We start from the raw sequence: 18516 nt of genomic DNA on the forward strand, positions 1-18516 counted from the left end.
TGCTTATACTATTACAGCAAGTCAGTGCATTTAGGCATGTGGACACAGTCAAGGGAACCTGCTGAGGGTCAAACAGCATCAGAATGAGGAAGAAAGGCAATTTAAGTGACCGACTGTGGCTCTGGTCCAAATATTTCAGAAACTGCTGATCTGTGCTGGGTCTTTCCAGCACAATCATCTCTGGTTTTTACAGAGAAACATCCAGTGAGCGGCTGTTCTTTGAGTGGCTGCTTCTAGACGACAGAAAGGCGCCATTAAGTCAAATAACCACTTGTTACAACTAAAATGTGCAAAAGATTCAAACCAATTTTATTTATATAGCACCAAATCACAACAACAGTTGCCTCAAGGTAAAATCCACCTTTCTCATACCAACAATGAGCTAAATTTATCAAATTCAGTCAAATTCAGGTTTTACGCACTATAACTTTAAACTAGTGACTGGTGTTTTTCCCCATAGATTTTTCTATCATTTCTATCATATCTTCAGTAAACATCCATGTTTTGTATGGCCTATTTTAACATCTCTGCAAGCAAAATGTGTGTTTCTTTGAAGGAAAGAAAACAGGAAGCATGTTTCAGTTAACAACCTTTATTGATTCCCCCTGCATGAAATACAAGTGCGGATTGTCATTGGATGGTTGCCAACTAGTTAGAACAAAAAGTAAAACCCTAAAACTATCACCATAGAGAAATATACATAAAAATATACCTCTGGAAAACTTCATATAGACATTTCCTAACAGCTTATAGTCAGGGCTCAATCAGTAGCAATAAAGACTGGTATGATGTGAACACAGAAGAAAAAACAAAACAAAAACAAGGCCCTGCCCCATCTCACCCAGACACTGGACAGACGGTCATGTTACAGGAAGTATGGCTGACGTGGGGAATGTAGGTTAATATTGCTTTACATAAACACAAGCTAGGTTCAGATTAGCTGGATTTGAACTGACTGCAGACAAACTGAATTCTTTGGCGTTTTATTCAGAGTACTTAAAACCATAAAACCAAAGTCTGAAATGGAAAAAAGAAATAAAAACTAAAAGCGCCTGCCTTTTAACCGTTCTTGCATATAGGATAAGCACCTGAAGAGTCCCTGCTTGTACCCCGATGGCGAGCTAACGTTCCTCTCACACAACATGCGTCTGAAACTGGGGTGAAAAATGGACACATTCCTTCAATAAGACTTGAGTGTAAGAAGCATTCGCACTCTCATCTTGAGGCACTGAAAACCCAGTTTCGATCAACACTTTAGGCGGTGCTGAAGAATCTGCGGGACTGAACGAGCGTCATTTCCGGCCTCTCATTGCACCTTTATCATATTTGAGTCACAAAGCCGATTGTTCTGTTCTCAAAATGTGACATCTCCAGATCAGAAATGCCTGACACGAGTCTGCTCAGCTTGTTTGACAATTACGTCTTAAAAAAAACGCACAAATTATGGCTGCTCGTCACGTTCTATGAAAACCAGGACGCTCAGACTTAAATGTCATCGCAAATTGTGAGGATCTGCTTCTGTGAAGTGAAGCCGTCTCTTTCTCCAGCTTCTTAGCAACTCACTGACATAATTAGTGGGCGGGGGAGAGGTGAAGGCGATGGCATTGAACAGGCTCGCTGCTTCTTACTGCAAACACTAACAGAGTGTTTCCACATTTGTAGCTAAATCGTTTAGAGCAGGAAAAAAAAAAAAGAAGAAGTGTGAGTGACGTGCTGGAATGATGCCTCGACACATTTGAGGAAGATTAAAGAAACGTTTACATGTGTTTAATGCTAAATGTAACAGATCATCGTGTATATTATAAAGTAAAACCATACCACACCCCAGGCTTCCCCCATCAACACAGCTTTAAGATAAACAGCACACAAAAACACAAAGTCTCCTTTCTGCAACGTTACAAGCTGTCAGGAGAGATATGTTGAACTTTAACATTCTCCTGGATGTCCAGCAGTTGGTTGTCCTGTCAACCGCAGCATAAACAATGTGGCCGAGAGAGGAAGCAGGAAAGAAAAAAAAAAAGAAAAGAAAAAATCCCCACGTTGCATGTGACAACTTAGTTCAAGCTATGCTGCTTCTTCACAATACGGTTATCTTCAGAGAAGGGGAGATAGGAGGGTGAAGCAGCAGTGTCTGCGCTCTCTCGCACAGACACGCTGCCGCTCCTGAACACCTCCTTAAAATAAGTCTAAGAAAAAAAAAAACGAAGAAAAAAAAAGTGACACCTCGTAGAGGAGGGGGAGGAGAGGTGTGTCAGAGGGAAAGTTGAGGCAGGTTCGATTGTTTGAAGAGGAAATAAAAACGGTGGAAAGGAGAGGAGAGGGGGGTGAGGGTGGGAAAGGGAGGCGTCAGGGATAATGTGACAGTCACTCCTCGTCAGAGCTGCTGCTGTTCTCCAGAGAGTAAACCATGAAGGCCAAATCAGGCCGGGCAGGTACCATGGGGTTACCCGGCTTCACCATCTCGAAGCCCATGTAGTGGAACGTCTTGATGATGGACACTGGAGAGGAAATGAGGGAGAACGCTCAGTGTATTTGTTGAGGTAACATTTAAGCCCTAAAAACTGCAACCAAATCAATTTTGTGCCAACTCCACGTCTCAGAATGTGAAGCTAAACATCTCATTTTTTTTCCTATGTCTATATCTATTTATCTATCTATCTTATTTCAATAGCAACACTGCTCCATTTAAAGATCTGACACAGGAACACTGGATATTCTATCCATTTTTCTGATAATTCACTGGAGAAAACCTCAAAAAAGTAGTTTTTGTATCTTTTAAGGAGCTGGGATATACTGCTCAAACCAACATATGATAAGGTCTCCTTTTTATTTACACTGAGACTCACACCAGCCTCATATTCTAGCTCAGATTCCTTCTTTAATACTTTTCTAATATAGGAAAATATAATGGAACTGCAAATATTAAATGATCTGAGTTGGAGTGTTAACCTTGACTCTAAGTGGTCCAGTCTTTGTGCATAAGCACCTCTCAGTAAATGATGATTTCATTTATTTAGGCCAAAAAGTCATCCAGACTCACCTGGCCCTGTGTGAAAAAGTAATTGTCCCCTAATCCTAATAACCGGCTGTGCCACCCTTGGCAACAAAAACTGTAATCAAGCGTTTGTGATAACTGGCAATGAGTCTTTTATGGCGCTGTGGAGGAATTTTCTCCCACTGATGTTTGCAGAATTGTTTCGGATCCACCACACTGAGTGGCCTGTTTAAGATCATACCAAAGCATAGGGGGCTTTTTTCCCCCCTTAATAAATGAAACCATTTAAAAATGTTGTATTTACTCTTGTTATCTTTGTCCAAACGTGTAACTGTTAAGAATACACAAAAAACTAGTAGCACTGATAGCGTATGAATACTAGCACTGTATTTATACACTCTTACTATTGGCTGTACACCTGGATAAGGTCTCTGCATCAGTATACAGTGGTTGGCAAAGGCAAATCGTGCTTCAGAAAGAACAAGGGAAGTGCATTTTAAAATAACAGGAGCTCTTACATCGATCCTCTCTGTTTTTATGGAACCACAGGAAGACGTAGTTAACTTTGAGCTTCTCTTCTGCAAACTCAAGCAGCACGGTGAGCCTGTGGATGACATGAACACAGAGATACAGAGTCAGCCGCTAAGCGAGGGAAGAGACGAGCGGGGATGACGCACAGAATATTTTCCCCCCCCCTCTTTTATATAAGCACTGCAACTTTACATAATAATGCAGTGGCAGCTGCAAAGCTGGCTGTTTTTAGGACTGGCAGGGTGCCTGCACCAGGCAAGGTTACTCTGTCCCACCATTGATTACAGACAAAGACAAAGCCAGGCTCTAGAAGCAGAAACTTATTAGCACAGCCTTTTAATTTGTAGTAGATTTGAAGCACCATGATAAATAGCTTCTCATAAACAACTTACATCCTGGCATAAAACCTGCTCTGGTGGAGAACACTGGGACAGTATGTCAACATTTCTAAAACTAGACCAACATAAGAAATGTCCCATTTAAGCAGCTTTATGACCCAGAACTCCAGAAGAAGAAGAGCTTGTGTTTTGCTCGTTTTTCTGCTGGACTCAGTAAAATATGAAAGATTCACAAAAGCCATTTCTGTCTTAACAGTGTCCAGTTTTTTCATGTCACGACTTTGTATTCATTAAGCAAGAAAAATTGTTTCGAAAATGCCAGAAAATGTACTCTAACACAAACAATGACAGGTTAATGAACCTAATCTTGTAGTTTCCAACAATAACTAACAGTTCAAATATAACAAATGTAGAAAAATGTGTCCTGTGAGGGACCCAAACTCTCCTCTCTCCAGCCTCCAAACTTAAACCTGAACTTCCATTGAAACTAAAAGTGGAATAGGAAGAGGCAAAAACAATGTTTTGCATTATGCTTAAAATGCTTCTACACATCTGAGGCAAAGCTGAAAATGACTCAGAAATTTCTTCCTGATGAGACAGTTTAGAGTTTTAACAACAGCAAATAAAAAGCAGGGTGGCTTCTTATTAAACCACAATAAAATGAGGAAAGTTGGAACTTAAAAGATCGTCTTATAAACTCTGTTCTCCTTTATTAAAGTCACATTTTATTGTCAAAGAACAGTGTTGGTCAGGTCTGGCATTTTGTGCTTTTCTAACAATATCCCTCTTGAACTTACCCCTCCTTGCTGCCCTCCACCAAAGGTCCAGCAGGAATCTCCAGAAAGAGGCTGTCTCCTGATAGAGCTGTATCCCAGGCGGCTGAGCGGCGCTCGCTCAGCTGGTAGTGGAAGCGGAGCAGAGTAGAGCTCCCACTCACTGAAGAGGCCTGAGTCACAGTTAACTTTTCATCCTGGAGGCACAGGGAGGAAGAAGAGATTTAGAATAGATCCTAATCCAGCTTTGTGAAACCAGAGTGAGATGCTATATGATACACTTTCTAAGGACAATAAACACAAACACCACCCCCACCCGGTTCCTCCATAAAGGGGCATATTTTCAAGCTCCTACTCTGTTTTTTTGGGAATCTGAGTTCTAGCAGGAATATCACATCCACGCGTACACATCTTTATCCTGGCTGTGCATGCCAACGTTTTGAAAGTTTGAGGGGTGAACGAAAGCTGAAACATCAAACTGCAGCACACGCCTCCAGCTGTGGTGTCACTTTTGGTGCGAGGGTGAAGCAGCAAGTGTAAACATGCCAGGAGGCTGAAAGCTTGGCAAAAGTCTGAAGAAGACTTCTCTCTGTCTGAGAACTGTGCTGAAATGAAACCAGTTAAAGAGGAAGTGGTTAAAGAAGCAGCAGACAAGTGTGATCTTCTGTGAACTAGCAAACCATTTGTCTTTACCAACAAGTTAGTGGCGCACAGATCTTTGTTTCATGAAACTGAAACTAAACCAAAGCATGGCAAACAGCAAAGGTAAAGTCTTGGTTCGTTTTTTAATAGCTGCCCTTCACAGGATGCTGTCCATTTCAGGACCTTTGATCAGCAGCGTCACTCTAAATAGTCATGCATGACTCTCGTGTGCCGAAATAGAAGTGAAAGTGTGAACGCGTTCAGCATTCTGTGCTGTTGCTGAAGCAGTAATATTAGAAAGGGCTGCACACTCTGCACAGATGAAGATGTTAATGACAGTTTGTGACTGATCTGCCTGATCCTAAAGCTCTAATCCTCCTGAGAGTCAGTTACATGTCTGGGGAGCAACCTGACATACACACAAACACTGTTGTTTCCTCTCTATTGTTTGTGAGTTTGTGTGCAACCCCACCCAAGAAGTTCACAAATATGAGACAGCTATAAAAGTATACATTTTCACTTGGGTGCTTTTTTTGTGTTCTGCATGGCAAACATACCATTTGAGCATGTCCGGGGGAGAGAGGACTACAATAATTTTGTTAAATCCACTGTAGGTGCAGACGAGCAGATTAAAGGATTTTTTTTTAGCTTTAAATAAAACAACTTTGGGAAATGAGGGTATAACTCGTTAGACAGGCGCTCCTGTGTTTGGCTCAGTGAGTCAGAAATGACCTTGAGCGGTGAAGCACTTAACAGTTATGACAGAAAAGCTTATAGTGAATTACAGCAACACGTGCCAACCCTTTCCCCCAGTGTTTACCCCCTAAACCCCATTCAGTTTTATTAAACCCAATTTAATCTGAAATAAAGACCCTGATGACTAATGTAGGACTCTCACCACAGCAGCATTAAGAGGCTGATATTTTGCATGCATTATGGCAGCGGTCCCCAACCTTTTTTGCGCCACAGACCGGTTTATGCCCGACAATATTTTCACGGACCGGCCTTTAAGGTGTCGCGGGAAAATACAACAAAATAAAACTAGTACCGGTACTGAAAAAAAAGATGATTTATTCATAACACACGTGAAAAGACCCAGGAAAACAGAGTTAACGATAAAAACGATAACAAAATAACGCTGAAAACCGATAAAAACCCTGAAAACCACACATTTCACACCTGAGCCTCAACTCTCGCGGCCCGGTACCAAACGACTCACGGACTGGTACCGGTCCGAGGCCCGGGGGTTGGGGACCGCTGCATTATGGCACCACTTTGCATGTGTGTTGGTTAGAGTGGCCACACGTGGAGAAGATGATTTACAAAATTGGACTATAGCTCTGTGTGAAATATTGAGGACCTTCACCTTGTGCAGTAGCACGCCGAGAGAGTGATCCCTGACCGTCCCTCGCCCACCCGGGATCTTCAGCTGTGGGTGAGGGGCATCAGGAGCACCACAGAGGCCCCGGAGCCTGAGGGATGGAGCATGGCATCAGAGACCCCCCTAACCAGGAACTGCAGAGAGAAGCATGGAGAAACATTTTTCAATACTCGTGTAAATTAAAAAAAACAAAAAAAAACAAAACAATTTTGTATAAATTTATACAACTGCCACAAAATAGTGAGAAGGAAATGTTTTCAAGACATATGTTTCCTGCCTTAAAGTTCTTGTTTACTGTGACTGTACTTCACAGAAACTTAAATGAAGAGCTGCAAACCTGCCAAACTAAACTGGATGGAAACGATTGGCGCTCTTCGATCTACCCTTATACCTGACAGAGCAAAACAGAAACCATCAGCGAATGAGGAGAAACCAGAGTGCATTATTAAAATCTGCAGAGTGACTAATCACCAAGACCACAGCTAGATAAATGAAGTTTTATGGGAATGCTTTCACGCACTTACAACACTGCAGGGCATCTCTAACTCAGACAGACAGAAGTGAAACTTGGGCACTCATGACTAATGGCTAATGAGCCACTGCTGATGTAAACCTCTTAGCTTGTTACTTCACACACACCTTATTTTAACTTCATTAAGCATGTTCATATAACTAGCAACTATGAAGCACCTGTAGCAACAAGCTCGCAGAACGAGATTTAGCACGATACTGCCCGCTCGTTTGTTGGATCCATTTAAAGCCAGGGATGTCAAACCTGCTGCCCAGGGGCGAGAAGTGGTTACTGGAAAGCCTTGTGAAGTGTGATTCAGCATTTAATTACTCAACACGCTTAGTAGACACACTGGAATGTGGAAAACCTGACACTGCTGACATTTATTAATTTTTTTAAAAACGTATTCTACCTCAGAGATGTTAGGCTCATTAAAAATGAGGACGCTTCATTCCAACTTCTGATCAGATATCAGTGTAAAAATCCATCAGCTATAATCTTCACTGTGAAGAATTATGCCTGATGCTGCTATAAACATTGCTTTACTAACTTTACAAATTAAAAGCTAAAGAAATAATAAAATATAGCAGAATAATGAGTTGAACAGGCCTGATATAAATGTGGTAACATGTTTGCATTTGTCTCACTTACAGCAACCAAATATTAGCAACGCTTTTGTCTTTTCCTGAGGCTCCTCACACAGTCGGTATAAATGAAATCAGCTTGTGACAGGTCATGTTACTGCAAGCACAACAAGCATTTCCCAACAAGTGTCACCAGTGTCCTTCTACTGTACTTCACGCTGTTATAATGAGCTACTTCAAGGTCATCTGATATTTGCTGTGCTAGTTTCTCTTCATTCAGTAAGGCCTCAGTCACACAGGCATAGAGTCTGGTCTGCAGCACCCTGGCAACCAGTGGTTGCTATGGAAGAATGAATTCTGACATGTGATTACTGGAGGTTGCTAGCAGTTTCTGGGTGCAACTAGTTGTAAAGATGGTGCTTCGCCAGAAACCCAGAACTGAACTTTGCCTTTATACAGTTTTCCCCATATAGGTTCTCATGCATGTGGCCAAATAAAGTAAGTTTTAACATTTCTTTGAGGTTTGGAAAAAAGAGAAACTTAAATTACATAATTAAACATAGCTTAACAGAAACTCCTACAGTCGTTTTTGTATATTTGCATCAAACTCAGAAGCAGAAACAGCCTGACTGCAACACTGTGGCCTTTAACCTGAGACTCAGTGGTCTGCATGGTTATATATAGAAAGTTCTTCACTGCTTCAAACCTGTTACCACAATTCAAAGTAGAGCAGGGCGATATGACCAAAAGTATTTATCACGATATACATTTGAAAATTTGCGATAACGATATAACTGACACTACAGGGAGTGCAGAATTATTAGGCAAGTTGTATTTTTGAGGAATAATTTTATTATTGAACAACAACCATGTTCTCAATGAACCCAAAAAACTCATTAATATCAAAGCTGAATGTTTTTGGAAGTAGTTTTTAGTTTGTTTTTAGTTTTAGCTATTTTAGGGGGATATCTGTGTGTGCAGGTGACTATTACTGTGCATAATTATTAGGCAACTTAACAAAAAAACAAATATATACCCATTTCAATTATTTATTTTTACCAGTGACACCAATATAACATCTCCACATTCACAAATATACATTTCTGACATTCAAAAACAAAACAAAAACAAATCAGCGACCAATATAGCCACCTTTCTTTGCAAGGACACTCAAAAGCCTGCCATCCATGGATTCTGTCAGTGTTTTGATCTGTTCACCATCAACATTGCGTGCAGCAGCAACCACAGCCTCCCAGACACTGTTCAGAGAGGTGTACTGTTTTCCCTCCTTGTAAATCTCACATTTGATGATGGACCACAGGTTCTCAATGGGGTTCAGATCAGGTGAACAAGGTGGCCATGTCATTAGTTTTTCTTCTTTTATACCCTTTCTTGCCAGCCACGCTGTGGAGTACTTGGACGCGTGTGATGGAGCATTGTCCTGCATGAAAATCATGTTTTTCTTGAAGGATGCAGACTTCTTCCTGTACCACTGCTTGAAGAAGGCGTCTTCCAGAAACTGGCAGTAGGACTGAGAGTTGAGCTTGACTCCATCCTCAACCCGAAAAGGCCCCACAAGCTCATCTTTGATGATACCAGCCCAAACCAGTACTCCACCTCCACCTTGCTGGCGTCTGAGTCGGACTTTCAGCCTTTCTTACCTTGGCCATGTCTCTGAGTATTGCACACCTTGTGCTTTTGGGCACTCCAGTGATGTTGCAGCTCTGAAATATGGCCAAACTGGTGGCAAGTGGCATCTTGGCAGCTGCACGCTTGACTTTTCTCAGTTCATGGGCAGTTATTTTGCGCCTTGGTTTTTCCACACGCTTCTTGCGACCCTGTTGACTATTTTGAATGAAACGCTTGATTGTTTGATGATCACGCTTCAGAAGTTTTGCAATTTTGAGACTGCTGCATCCCTCTGCAAGATATCTCACTATTTTTGACTTTTCTGAGCCTGTCAAGTCCTTCTTTTGACCCATTTTGCCAATGGAAAGGAAGTTGCCTAATAATTATGCACACCTGATATAGGGTGTTGATGTCATTAGACCACACCCCTTCTCATTACAGAGATGCACATCACCTAATATGCTTAATTGGTAGTAGGCTTTCGAGCCTATACAGCTTGGAGTAGGACAACATGCATGAAGAGGATGATGTGGACAAAATACTCATTTGCCTAATAATTCTGCACTCCCTGTACACAAAATACTTTACAACTCCACAACTTTATTAGTGCAAAAAAAACCCAAACAAAACCCATGAATGTATTTTCACTTACACAAGCAGCTTTTTTTAAGTGCATTAAAGTTATATAAAAAATTTGCAGTGCAAATGTAAATTCCTTGTTGACAGTTTAACCAAAAGGCATTTCCAGTGGAAATTGTCCAACATATCCTCAGCATAACCATGTATAATATCCACAAAACTTAAAAAGGTTATACACATACAATACGGTAATATTATGTTGAAGCACAGTACGTATCACTCCGCGAGGCTCCTGCCTACGATAGCCGTAATGCTCCGACAATCCATCAAGCGGTGCGGCTTCGTAGCTTAGCAAAGTCGTACTGAAACATTTGACAAATTTCCGAGCGCCGTGTACGACATAAAATCGTTTCGAGGTCAGTAAACACAATCAGAATTCATACATAAGGCACACGGGATTATAAGGGGCACTGTCGATTTTCAGAAAACTCAAAGGATTGATTTTAAGTGTGCCATATTTTCCAAAAAATACGGTAATAACAACGGCCCACTAACATGCTCTACCAAAAATAGTGCTTTGTTGTGTATCTGATGGACGAAAGCTAAACCAGTTCCACACCACTGAAGTTGCAGCATTTTTACAAACCAATTCTGGTTCATCCGTTTCATTAAACGCTCTTCTCATTCAGCGTCGCCGCCATGTGCATATGTAAACAAAGGCACTGCGCATGCGCGTTTTACCCAGATTTTATCGCGATATTTCATTTTCTTATCATTGCCTAACATTATACCGGTATTACCGTGAACGGTATGTGATATGGCCCAGCCCTAATTCAAAGTAAATTAAAATCACAAATGTCTGAATATCAATCATGTGATGCAAACCAGCTACAAACTCTTAAATTGCTCGTATTGAGCTCCAGTTCATGGACTCTCCTCCACGGGCTGTTTGTTTACAGCGAGTCTGTCACTGACAGAATTAAAGCCGATGATTTATTACAGCTTCAAAGAGCCACCACATGCAGTGGAGGGAATGTATCATAAACAAGCGCATGATCTGTAAACACCTCTGCAAATAGCCTTCATGGCTTTCGGAAACAAGCATGGTCTGCGTTTCGAGTTACAGTCGTGCATCTCACACCAGACGTTGGCAGACGGCCGGCGCTGCCAGAGTCGGGCCGGGACACGGGGAGGGCTCCCGGTCCTCATGGCGTCAAACTTTAGGTAGACAGCTATGCAACAGCGCCTGACTCAATTCTGTCCCCGATTGCCAGTGAAACCTGACACGTTCTCTCTTAAACATGCATCAGATGGACTGATCTGTTTGCAAGTATACACACATATCCAAGTCATGTGCAACAGAACAGTCACATGTATCAAACAAGCATGTGCCTTTCATGAGAGGGAGGTGCCACAGTTTCCCTGCAGACCAAACAGGTTACCCCCACGACCTGATGTACAGAGCTACAGAGCAATGGAAAACAAAGCGTATTATGCCTGTTCATGTCTGCTGCACACACCCTCTGTTTGCTCGTCTCATTATTTGTGCTTAGCTGTGCACAGGAAATGTGCCAGTGCATTATAGTGGGTAAAATTTTAGGACCCTCTAACTGGAGGTTACTCAGTTTCTTTAAATAATCGTTACGTAATCTATAAAAATTGGTCATAGACTCTTCATCAATAGAGCATGTCGATTCCACAGAAACAAAACTGATACCGACTGTATTTGGGTCAACAGGTAGGACACAGATGGAGGGAGAGAGAGCAAGATGCCAAGGCAGGCTTCTTTTTCCATCTTCCCTTTCAGACAGTCTGCCCTTGATGGAAATGCCAGCTTGTTTTGAAAGCCAACGCTCTTGTCCTCTGACATTTCAGCCACACTCTAAACACCCTCCTCTACACCCTCCTATCCCAATATGCCACTCAAGCTGAAGGGCTGTGGCCTTTAGTCGTCTCCCAACAAATCACAAGTGACAAAAACACCATTTAGTTTACATTTTTCCAGAAGGTTGACTTTATGCTCTGTAGACCATTAATGTGAAGACTGAGCACGTTCACAAGCCTGTGCTGCATTAAGTTGCTAGTGAGGATCATCTGTGTATTGCAGAGAGATGCGTTATCATCATTTTGGCAGGACTGGTGAGAGTATGTTTGTATTCAAGAGAATTTATTATTTTATTTTTAAAGCGGATGAACGCTTGCACTGCCAGTTTGCGCTTCCTGAGGTGCAAGTTGTTATGAGAACTGATTCAGGTGAATTGTTTCACGGGGATGAATACCTCGGGTTGGACAGGCAGTTGATCCAGAGTTTGGCTAAAAGCCAAAAAACACACAACTCAACCAAAACAGGAAGCTTTCTGGCAGGTCCTCCAAGAAGCCCAAGACACACCAAACCAACTTTTAACGCTGTAATTACAAGATTAGTCATGGAAAACGACTCGACTCAAATCCACACTGAACATAAACAAGCTTCCTGGCTCCAGAAAAGCTTTGGGAAAGGGCTTTAGGTCTTACACATGGACAACTATTTACTGTAGGAAAATAAGGACAGTCCTTAGACTTTTGCCGACACCAGTAAGTCTGTCAGAGCAACATGTCGGAGAAATATCGAGAAACAGGAAAGGCACACGTGCTCTGAAACGTCAGCGTGAAAGGAGGCGTCTCTGCCAAAACATAGAACTGACCCCTGCACCTAAACTGTATGTGCTGAAGCGGTGCTAGAAACTTCAGATTTAACCCAAGATTCATTTTAAATGGTGTATTATCTATATAGATGTCTGTACCCCATTTCTCCGTAACAGTTGGACCAATCTCAATAACCTTTTCTGCAAACATCATGAAAAACAAACCTGAATTGCGATGATTTTCTGAGAATGCGTTCTTAAGTTCTGTTTGTTTCACATGTTACTTCCCTACGTGCGCAACTTAGCAGTCATCAAATTGTTGGTCAAGTTACTACTGAATACAAAATGAACCTTGATTTGTTTTGGCTCTCAGACTGTTAAAAGCAATCTGGGCTGAACATCTAAACAGTCATTTACTGTAATCTATCAGATTGTCCCGTGTCTTAAAGGTAGAGCTATGATACTCACAAGTCTTATCTTGCACAGTATTTTTACCAGATTTCCTTCCTGGTTTCAGATATGCTGGAGTTACGGGTATACCATCTCTTTTCCCATCTCACTGTCTAAAGTGCTTGAAGCTCAGAATATCATACAGCACTTTGTGCATTACAGTTATGTGTAAAAAAAAAAAAATTAAAAAATTCAAAATTAGCTGCTCTGCTAGCAGCAGCCCCTTCTGTGTTTCTGACTGGTCATATGATGTCACACCTCCTCTTATAGAAACTACACTGGGAAATCATGGGTTCATTTATCGATCACCTTTGTCTGACTGCTGCCTTCAGTTCTGATTTTAGGGTGGGAAAGCCAGAAAAGTGAATAAATCCTGGGTATGTTGAACATGTTTCATAGTAAAATCATCAGACAAACAGTGAAGTACAGTGGAGACATAAATGTAACGTTTTTGTTACTCAGGAACACGACACATAAGGTCAATATTTAACCACAGTTCAAAACAGAGCTGAAGGACACAATCCGAACAATCAGAAGATTTTAGCTTGTTATATTAACAAGATAACAGATATATTAATGAATGCATCTGCTGATGATAATGACAGGATGTGCATTTGAGATGAGATATGCATTCAGATACAAGTGTAAAAGCCTGTATCTGCACTAGCAGCTCTGCAACACTGAATGCAAGCATTGCAGTTGCTTAAAGATGACCCATTATGCTAATTTTCTGCTCCACATTTTTTATTGTTGGATTAGAGTACCTTTGGATGATTCACAGTTTAAATAATTCTTATTTATCTCACACCGGGCCTTGGAGCAGCTCTACAGTTCAGTGTGAAACACGATGTCCTGGCTCCTCGACCTTCAATCCTTAAGCAACTGAGCTATTTTAACCAGAAAAATGACAGTGGGGCCATTTATGTTTTATACAAATCATTATTAAATTCTATCTTGATTTATCATACTTGTAGTGTTGTCTTTATCCATGACAAATGGTCTTAAATGTTCAGAATGACATACAAAACTGAACCATGACTAAAGGGAAAAGTATGCATGCTCATGCCTGTTGTGCAAGCAGTTTGACATAAAACATCAACTTATTTATCCAACAGCAAAAAGGGTGTTTCTGCTTCAAAAGACTTGAGGGAATTTGTGTATTGGATGGGTATCTCATTAAGTGCCTGCCTTTCTGCTACTACAGTATTTCTGTGGCTGACAGAGAGCGCACAGACTGCAGCTGAATCAGAGGGACTTTGAGACCCCTTTCATGACAGAAAACACCAGCAGCCACTTTATCAAACCATATCTATAATCAGACCTTTTACTTTTGATTTCAACTACAGACCTGTAAAGTTTTATGATACAGTCACAGTCACAAAAATCAGTTGATCTACAAGTCAACAGACCAACACAAACATCCACCAAAGTATTTGAGATTGTGCCAGCAGTCAAAGGCATCTACAGGACCACAAGTTCTCTCAACGATATACAGCCGCACAAGGTGAAATCAATACCAGCCATGCAAGTGGGGCTGGTAACAAACCTGAACAAACCATTGGTCCTAATATGAAGCCTCAAAATAACCGGTTTTTCCCCGTCACCATCATATCTGATGAGACATGGGTGGATCTTCGGGGTGGGGCTGAGAACACAGAAAAATAAATACTACATACACATAATTTTATTGACACTTGCAATAATAATATATTTATTAGTGTAGGTAAAGGCAGAGCATTTTCCAATGAGCCACTCTCACTGACATACTTGCATATTTGAAATGTGAATCTAACGAAAAAAGGTGTCCGCAGCTGCAAGAGCATAATATCCAGTGACACCATAAATCAAGAAAATGCAATAGCTAACAACTGACTGCCACTAGCCAATGAGCATATTGTGGATAATCCAACTTTCTGACATTTAAAATGCCCAAAATTTAATGAATCAGCTTTTTTTTTTACTCAGTGTGACCCCCCCAAAAATGACATTAGCACAGGGCTGGGCAACTCCAGGCCTCGAGGGCCGGTGTCCTGCAGGTTTTAGATGGTTTTAGATGTGTGATCCAACACAGCCGATTCAAATGGCTAAATTACCTCCTCAACATGTCCTGAAGTTCTCCAGATGCTTGGTAACAAACTAATCATGTGATTCAGGTGTGTTGACCCAGAGTAATATCCAAAACCTGCAGGACACCGGCCCTCGAGGCCTGGAGTTGCCCACCCCCGCATTAGCTGGGGGTGTAATTAAGCTGTAATTAATAAACAAATTAAGCAACCTTTCTCATCACAATCTCCATCTTCAATCTCATGCTTAGTCCAGCCAACAGTTCAAACCCTGTGGGTAACAGGCTGACAGTGACTGTGGTAAAATACTCCATGCTTAAATCTGAGAAGCGAGCACAAGCAAAGCAAAAAAATAAAAATCTTGCGTGACAAATTAAGAATAATAACTGCTACTCATTACTGCTAAATGACCTATGTGATTAAGCATTTCATCTCCAACTGCTTCAAAACCATCAATGTCTGTTTCATGCTGGCAGTTAGGAATTCGTCCTGTTTATGTAACCAACTCCCTGCGGACAACTATAAAACCGGCGGCTGTTAAAGCCAGATGTCAGCTGATGCTGCTTGGCACAGTTTTGGCTTTGTTACGAAATATTGAACATGACTGATCCAGGATATACCAGCAAACAGCGCAGAGCCCAGAACCACTGAATTAAAAAGGCACTTAGTGCACTCAGGTAGCACAGGTTAGAAAGTCCAGCCGTTTCCGAGTGAATGCACTCCTAGACACTTTCCACATGCAGATTCCATTGATTCTTGGGAAGTGAACCAGGGGAGAGAATGGGGTTATGCAACTGCTCTAATGTAGGCCAGTGCATGCCTTCTGCTGACAAGGCCATAGCAGTCAGAGAGCTAATATAGTCACTGCTCTGGCTCACAGCATCAATGGACCTCTGCCTTCTCCCTGCTCTGCGTGTCAGATGATAAACACACAGGACAAAAACAGGCCTTGTTTCGCTCTCTTTTTGTTTGAGGGCAGAGGCATACAAAGAAAACACACAGGCTACAATTAAATGCTGCAAATGCTCATTTAACCAAAAGGTCAAATAGTTATTTAACGTCTAACATTGTAATCACTCCCAACAAGGGTTAAACAGGTGGGTGCTGCATAACAAAAGACAAGACACCAAATCCCTGTAGGACTATGATGATGCAATAGCAGGAACATAAGGTGCAAAACACCACCAGTGTAAACACTCACTGAACAGCCACTGTACTACACACTCCAGATAAAGTGAAGATAATATAATTCTCTTAGCGCTTGCATATCACTATGCACACAGAGGTGGGGAAAACCAGGCACAAACAAAACCACACACGCTGCCACTAATTGTTATTTTTATTTTTGATAAAGTCAAAATAACTGTCCAGACTTCCCACAGTTCAGTGAGACTTAGCTGACACCCTGGCAGTCTACACAGAAATAAATCAGTGCATGTGTTGGGTAATAAGGAAAAATATCAGAGTTCATGAAAGAAAAACAAGAAGAAAAAAAACAGTAGTATCTCCAATACATGGTTTGTCCACCAGAGAGCACTGATTATTTTCCAGCTAAAAGGCATCTTGCTTCCTACAAATCTGCTCAGTTACTTAATAGTAGGTGAACTCCCCATTAGGAAAAATGTCATGAGGTTCCCCCAATAAAGACCTTATCAGCTTATAAAACGAGATGTTTCTATTATTCAATTAAAACAGTGATATTATTAGAAGTGGAGGAAAACTAAGTCATCTAAATGATTCCAGGATTGGAAACAGCAAATATCCAAATAAATAATTAGCTGGAAAAATGCCTTCAATAATCTGTTAGGGCTACTAACTTTCTACTGAAATAAGGTGAGGAGTACATTACATCCGGAAATGTAATCACTTAAGGAGTTGGATTAAAAAATTAATATGAACTATATGAAATCTGTGAACCAACTAAAATAGTCTGGGTCTGGCTGTTTGTTTGTTTTTTTAAGAAAATTTCACAGTTGGAGCTCATTAACTTCTAGCGACTAAGGAAGAAACACTAAGCACAAAACACAAATTAAAAAAAAAAAAAGGTGCAGATGCAGGCCTATATTTCCTATATTTTCAATAACAAGAATCAACTTGTTTGCTCCCGGAAGAAAGCTAAAAAGTGGTGTAAGGGGGCTTTCACGGCCTTAAAGACCTCCACCTCCAACAATAAAACAGCGTACAATTGAATTCACGTATAGCTCACAGTTAGTGGATGCTTACCTGCTTTATACAGCGGGAAAAATACCGTGTAAATGTGGCATAAAGCAGCTTTAACACTGTTAGAAACGTCTGGGTGAACTTGTCCTGCTTATTTTTTAAAGACGGTAATAAAATTCGCCATTAACCTGCTCGGTAAATATCATAAACCTAAAACCTTCAGCTCCTTGTGTTTACAGTGGCTCGACATCTGTCAGGGGAATCATTTCTAGATGCTTCCAGCCTTGCTAACTGAGCTCCGTGCTAACTAGTTGGTTGTTTGTTTGTTTTACAAACTAAGCGCCTTTAACACAGAGACAGCGTTAATATGAGCAGCTGACAGCAGCGCAAACATCTGCTTTCAGTATGTCGATAAAGAAAAACAAACATCCTCATACCTTTCCTCGGTGTTCAACATGATGGCTTCGAGGAAACGCGGATATTTACTTCTTTTATGACAACCGAAGCAATCACTGTTCAACAAAAACTCCGCAGATGTATTCACCATTCGGGGACTCGGAGCAAACTTGGTGTTTGTTAAGTCTGTAGTTCCACTTTCTGTAGATGAAACCACCACCCGACGGTACAACTACACTGCTGCAGCCCGCAAACGAAACACGGCGCTTTTATAGTCGCGCGAGGCATCATGGGTATTCTTCGCAGGTTTTTTTCCCCCAGCTCAACAAAAACAAAGTGAACAAACCGACAAAAACAGACTAAAGCGCCGAATAAAACTAATCACGGATGAAATTAAATGAGAGTCGTGATGTGTCATTTCTGTTTCTTTGTTTTTATTCTGCTTCCTTCCCTTAATTCACCTTTTTTGTAAGACATAGGCCAAAGAGCCGAGGAGCAATTTTAGCAATATTCCTCAAGTTTTCTCACTTGTTACTTATCTTTCCTAAGACATTTTAAGTTTTTCACATATGGATGTTTTAAAGAAGACTTTTAACGTCCTTACACGCCTATAGATCTGTCTAAAAAGTATTCGCCCTATTTTCTTCTTTCTTTTCTGTTGGAAATTAAGCTTAGATCTTAAGAAGAAACAGATCTTAAGAAGCTTAGTGTTTCAGATCATCAAACAAATTTTAATTCTAAACAAATATAACCTGAGTAAATACAAAATGCAGTTTCTAAATAATGATTTTATTTATTAAGGAAAAATCTCTACCTACCTATGCAGACCTACCTAGCTATATATAACAAGTGATTGCCCC

General features: G+C 41.0%; 1 protein-coding gene across 1 annotated transcript; it reads right to left on the reverse strand.

Annotated features, from left to right (window-relative positions):
* Window positions 1-576: 576 nt before the first annotated feature.
* On the reverse strand, window positions 577-17912 carry oaz2a (ornithine decarboxylase antizyme 2a). The gene is given in 6 exon segments (XM_026175190.2): window positions 577-2498; window positions 3514-3599; window positions 4662-4834; window positions 6646-6726; window positions 6728-6794; window positions 17698-17912. Coding segments are annotated over 6 exon segments (651 nt in total). The 5' UTR covers window positions 17808-17912; the 3' UTR covers window positions 577-2364.
* Window positions 17913-18516: the final 604 nt, after the last annotated feature.

This window comes from Astatotilapia calliptera, chromosome 7, assembly GCF_964374335.1.
Source record: "Astatotilapia calliptera chromosome 7, fAstCal68.1, whole genome shotgun sequence".
Classification (NCBI taxonomy): Eukaryota; Metazoa; Chordata; class Actinopteri; order Cichliformes; family Cichlidae; genus Astatotilapia; species Astatotilapia calliptera.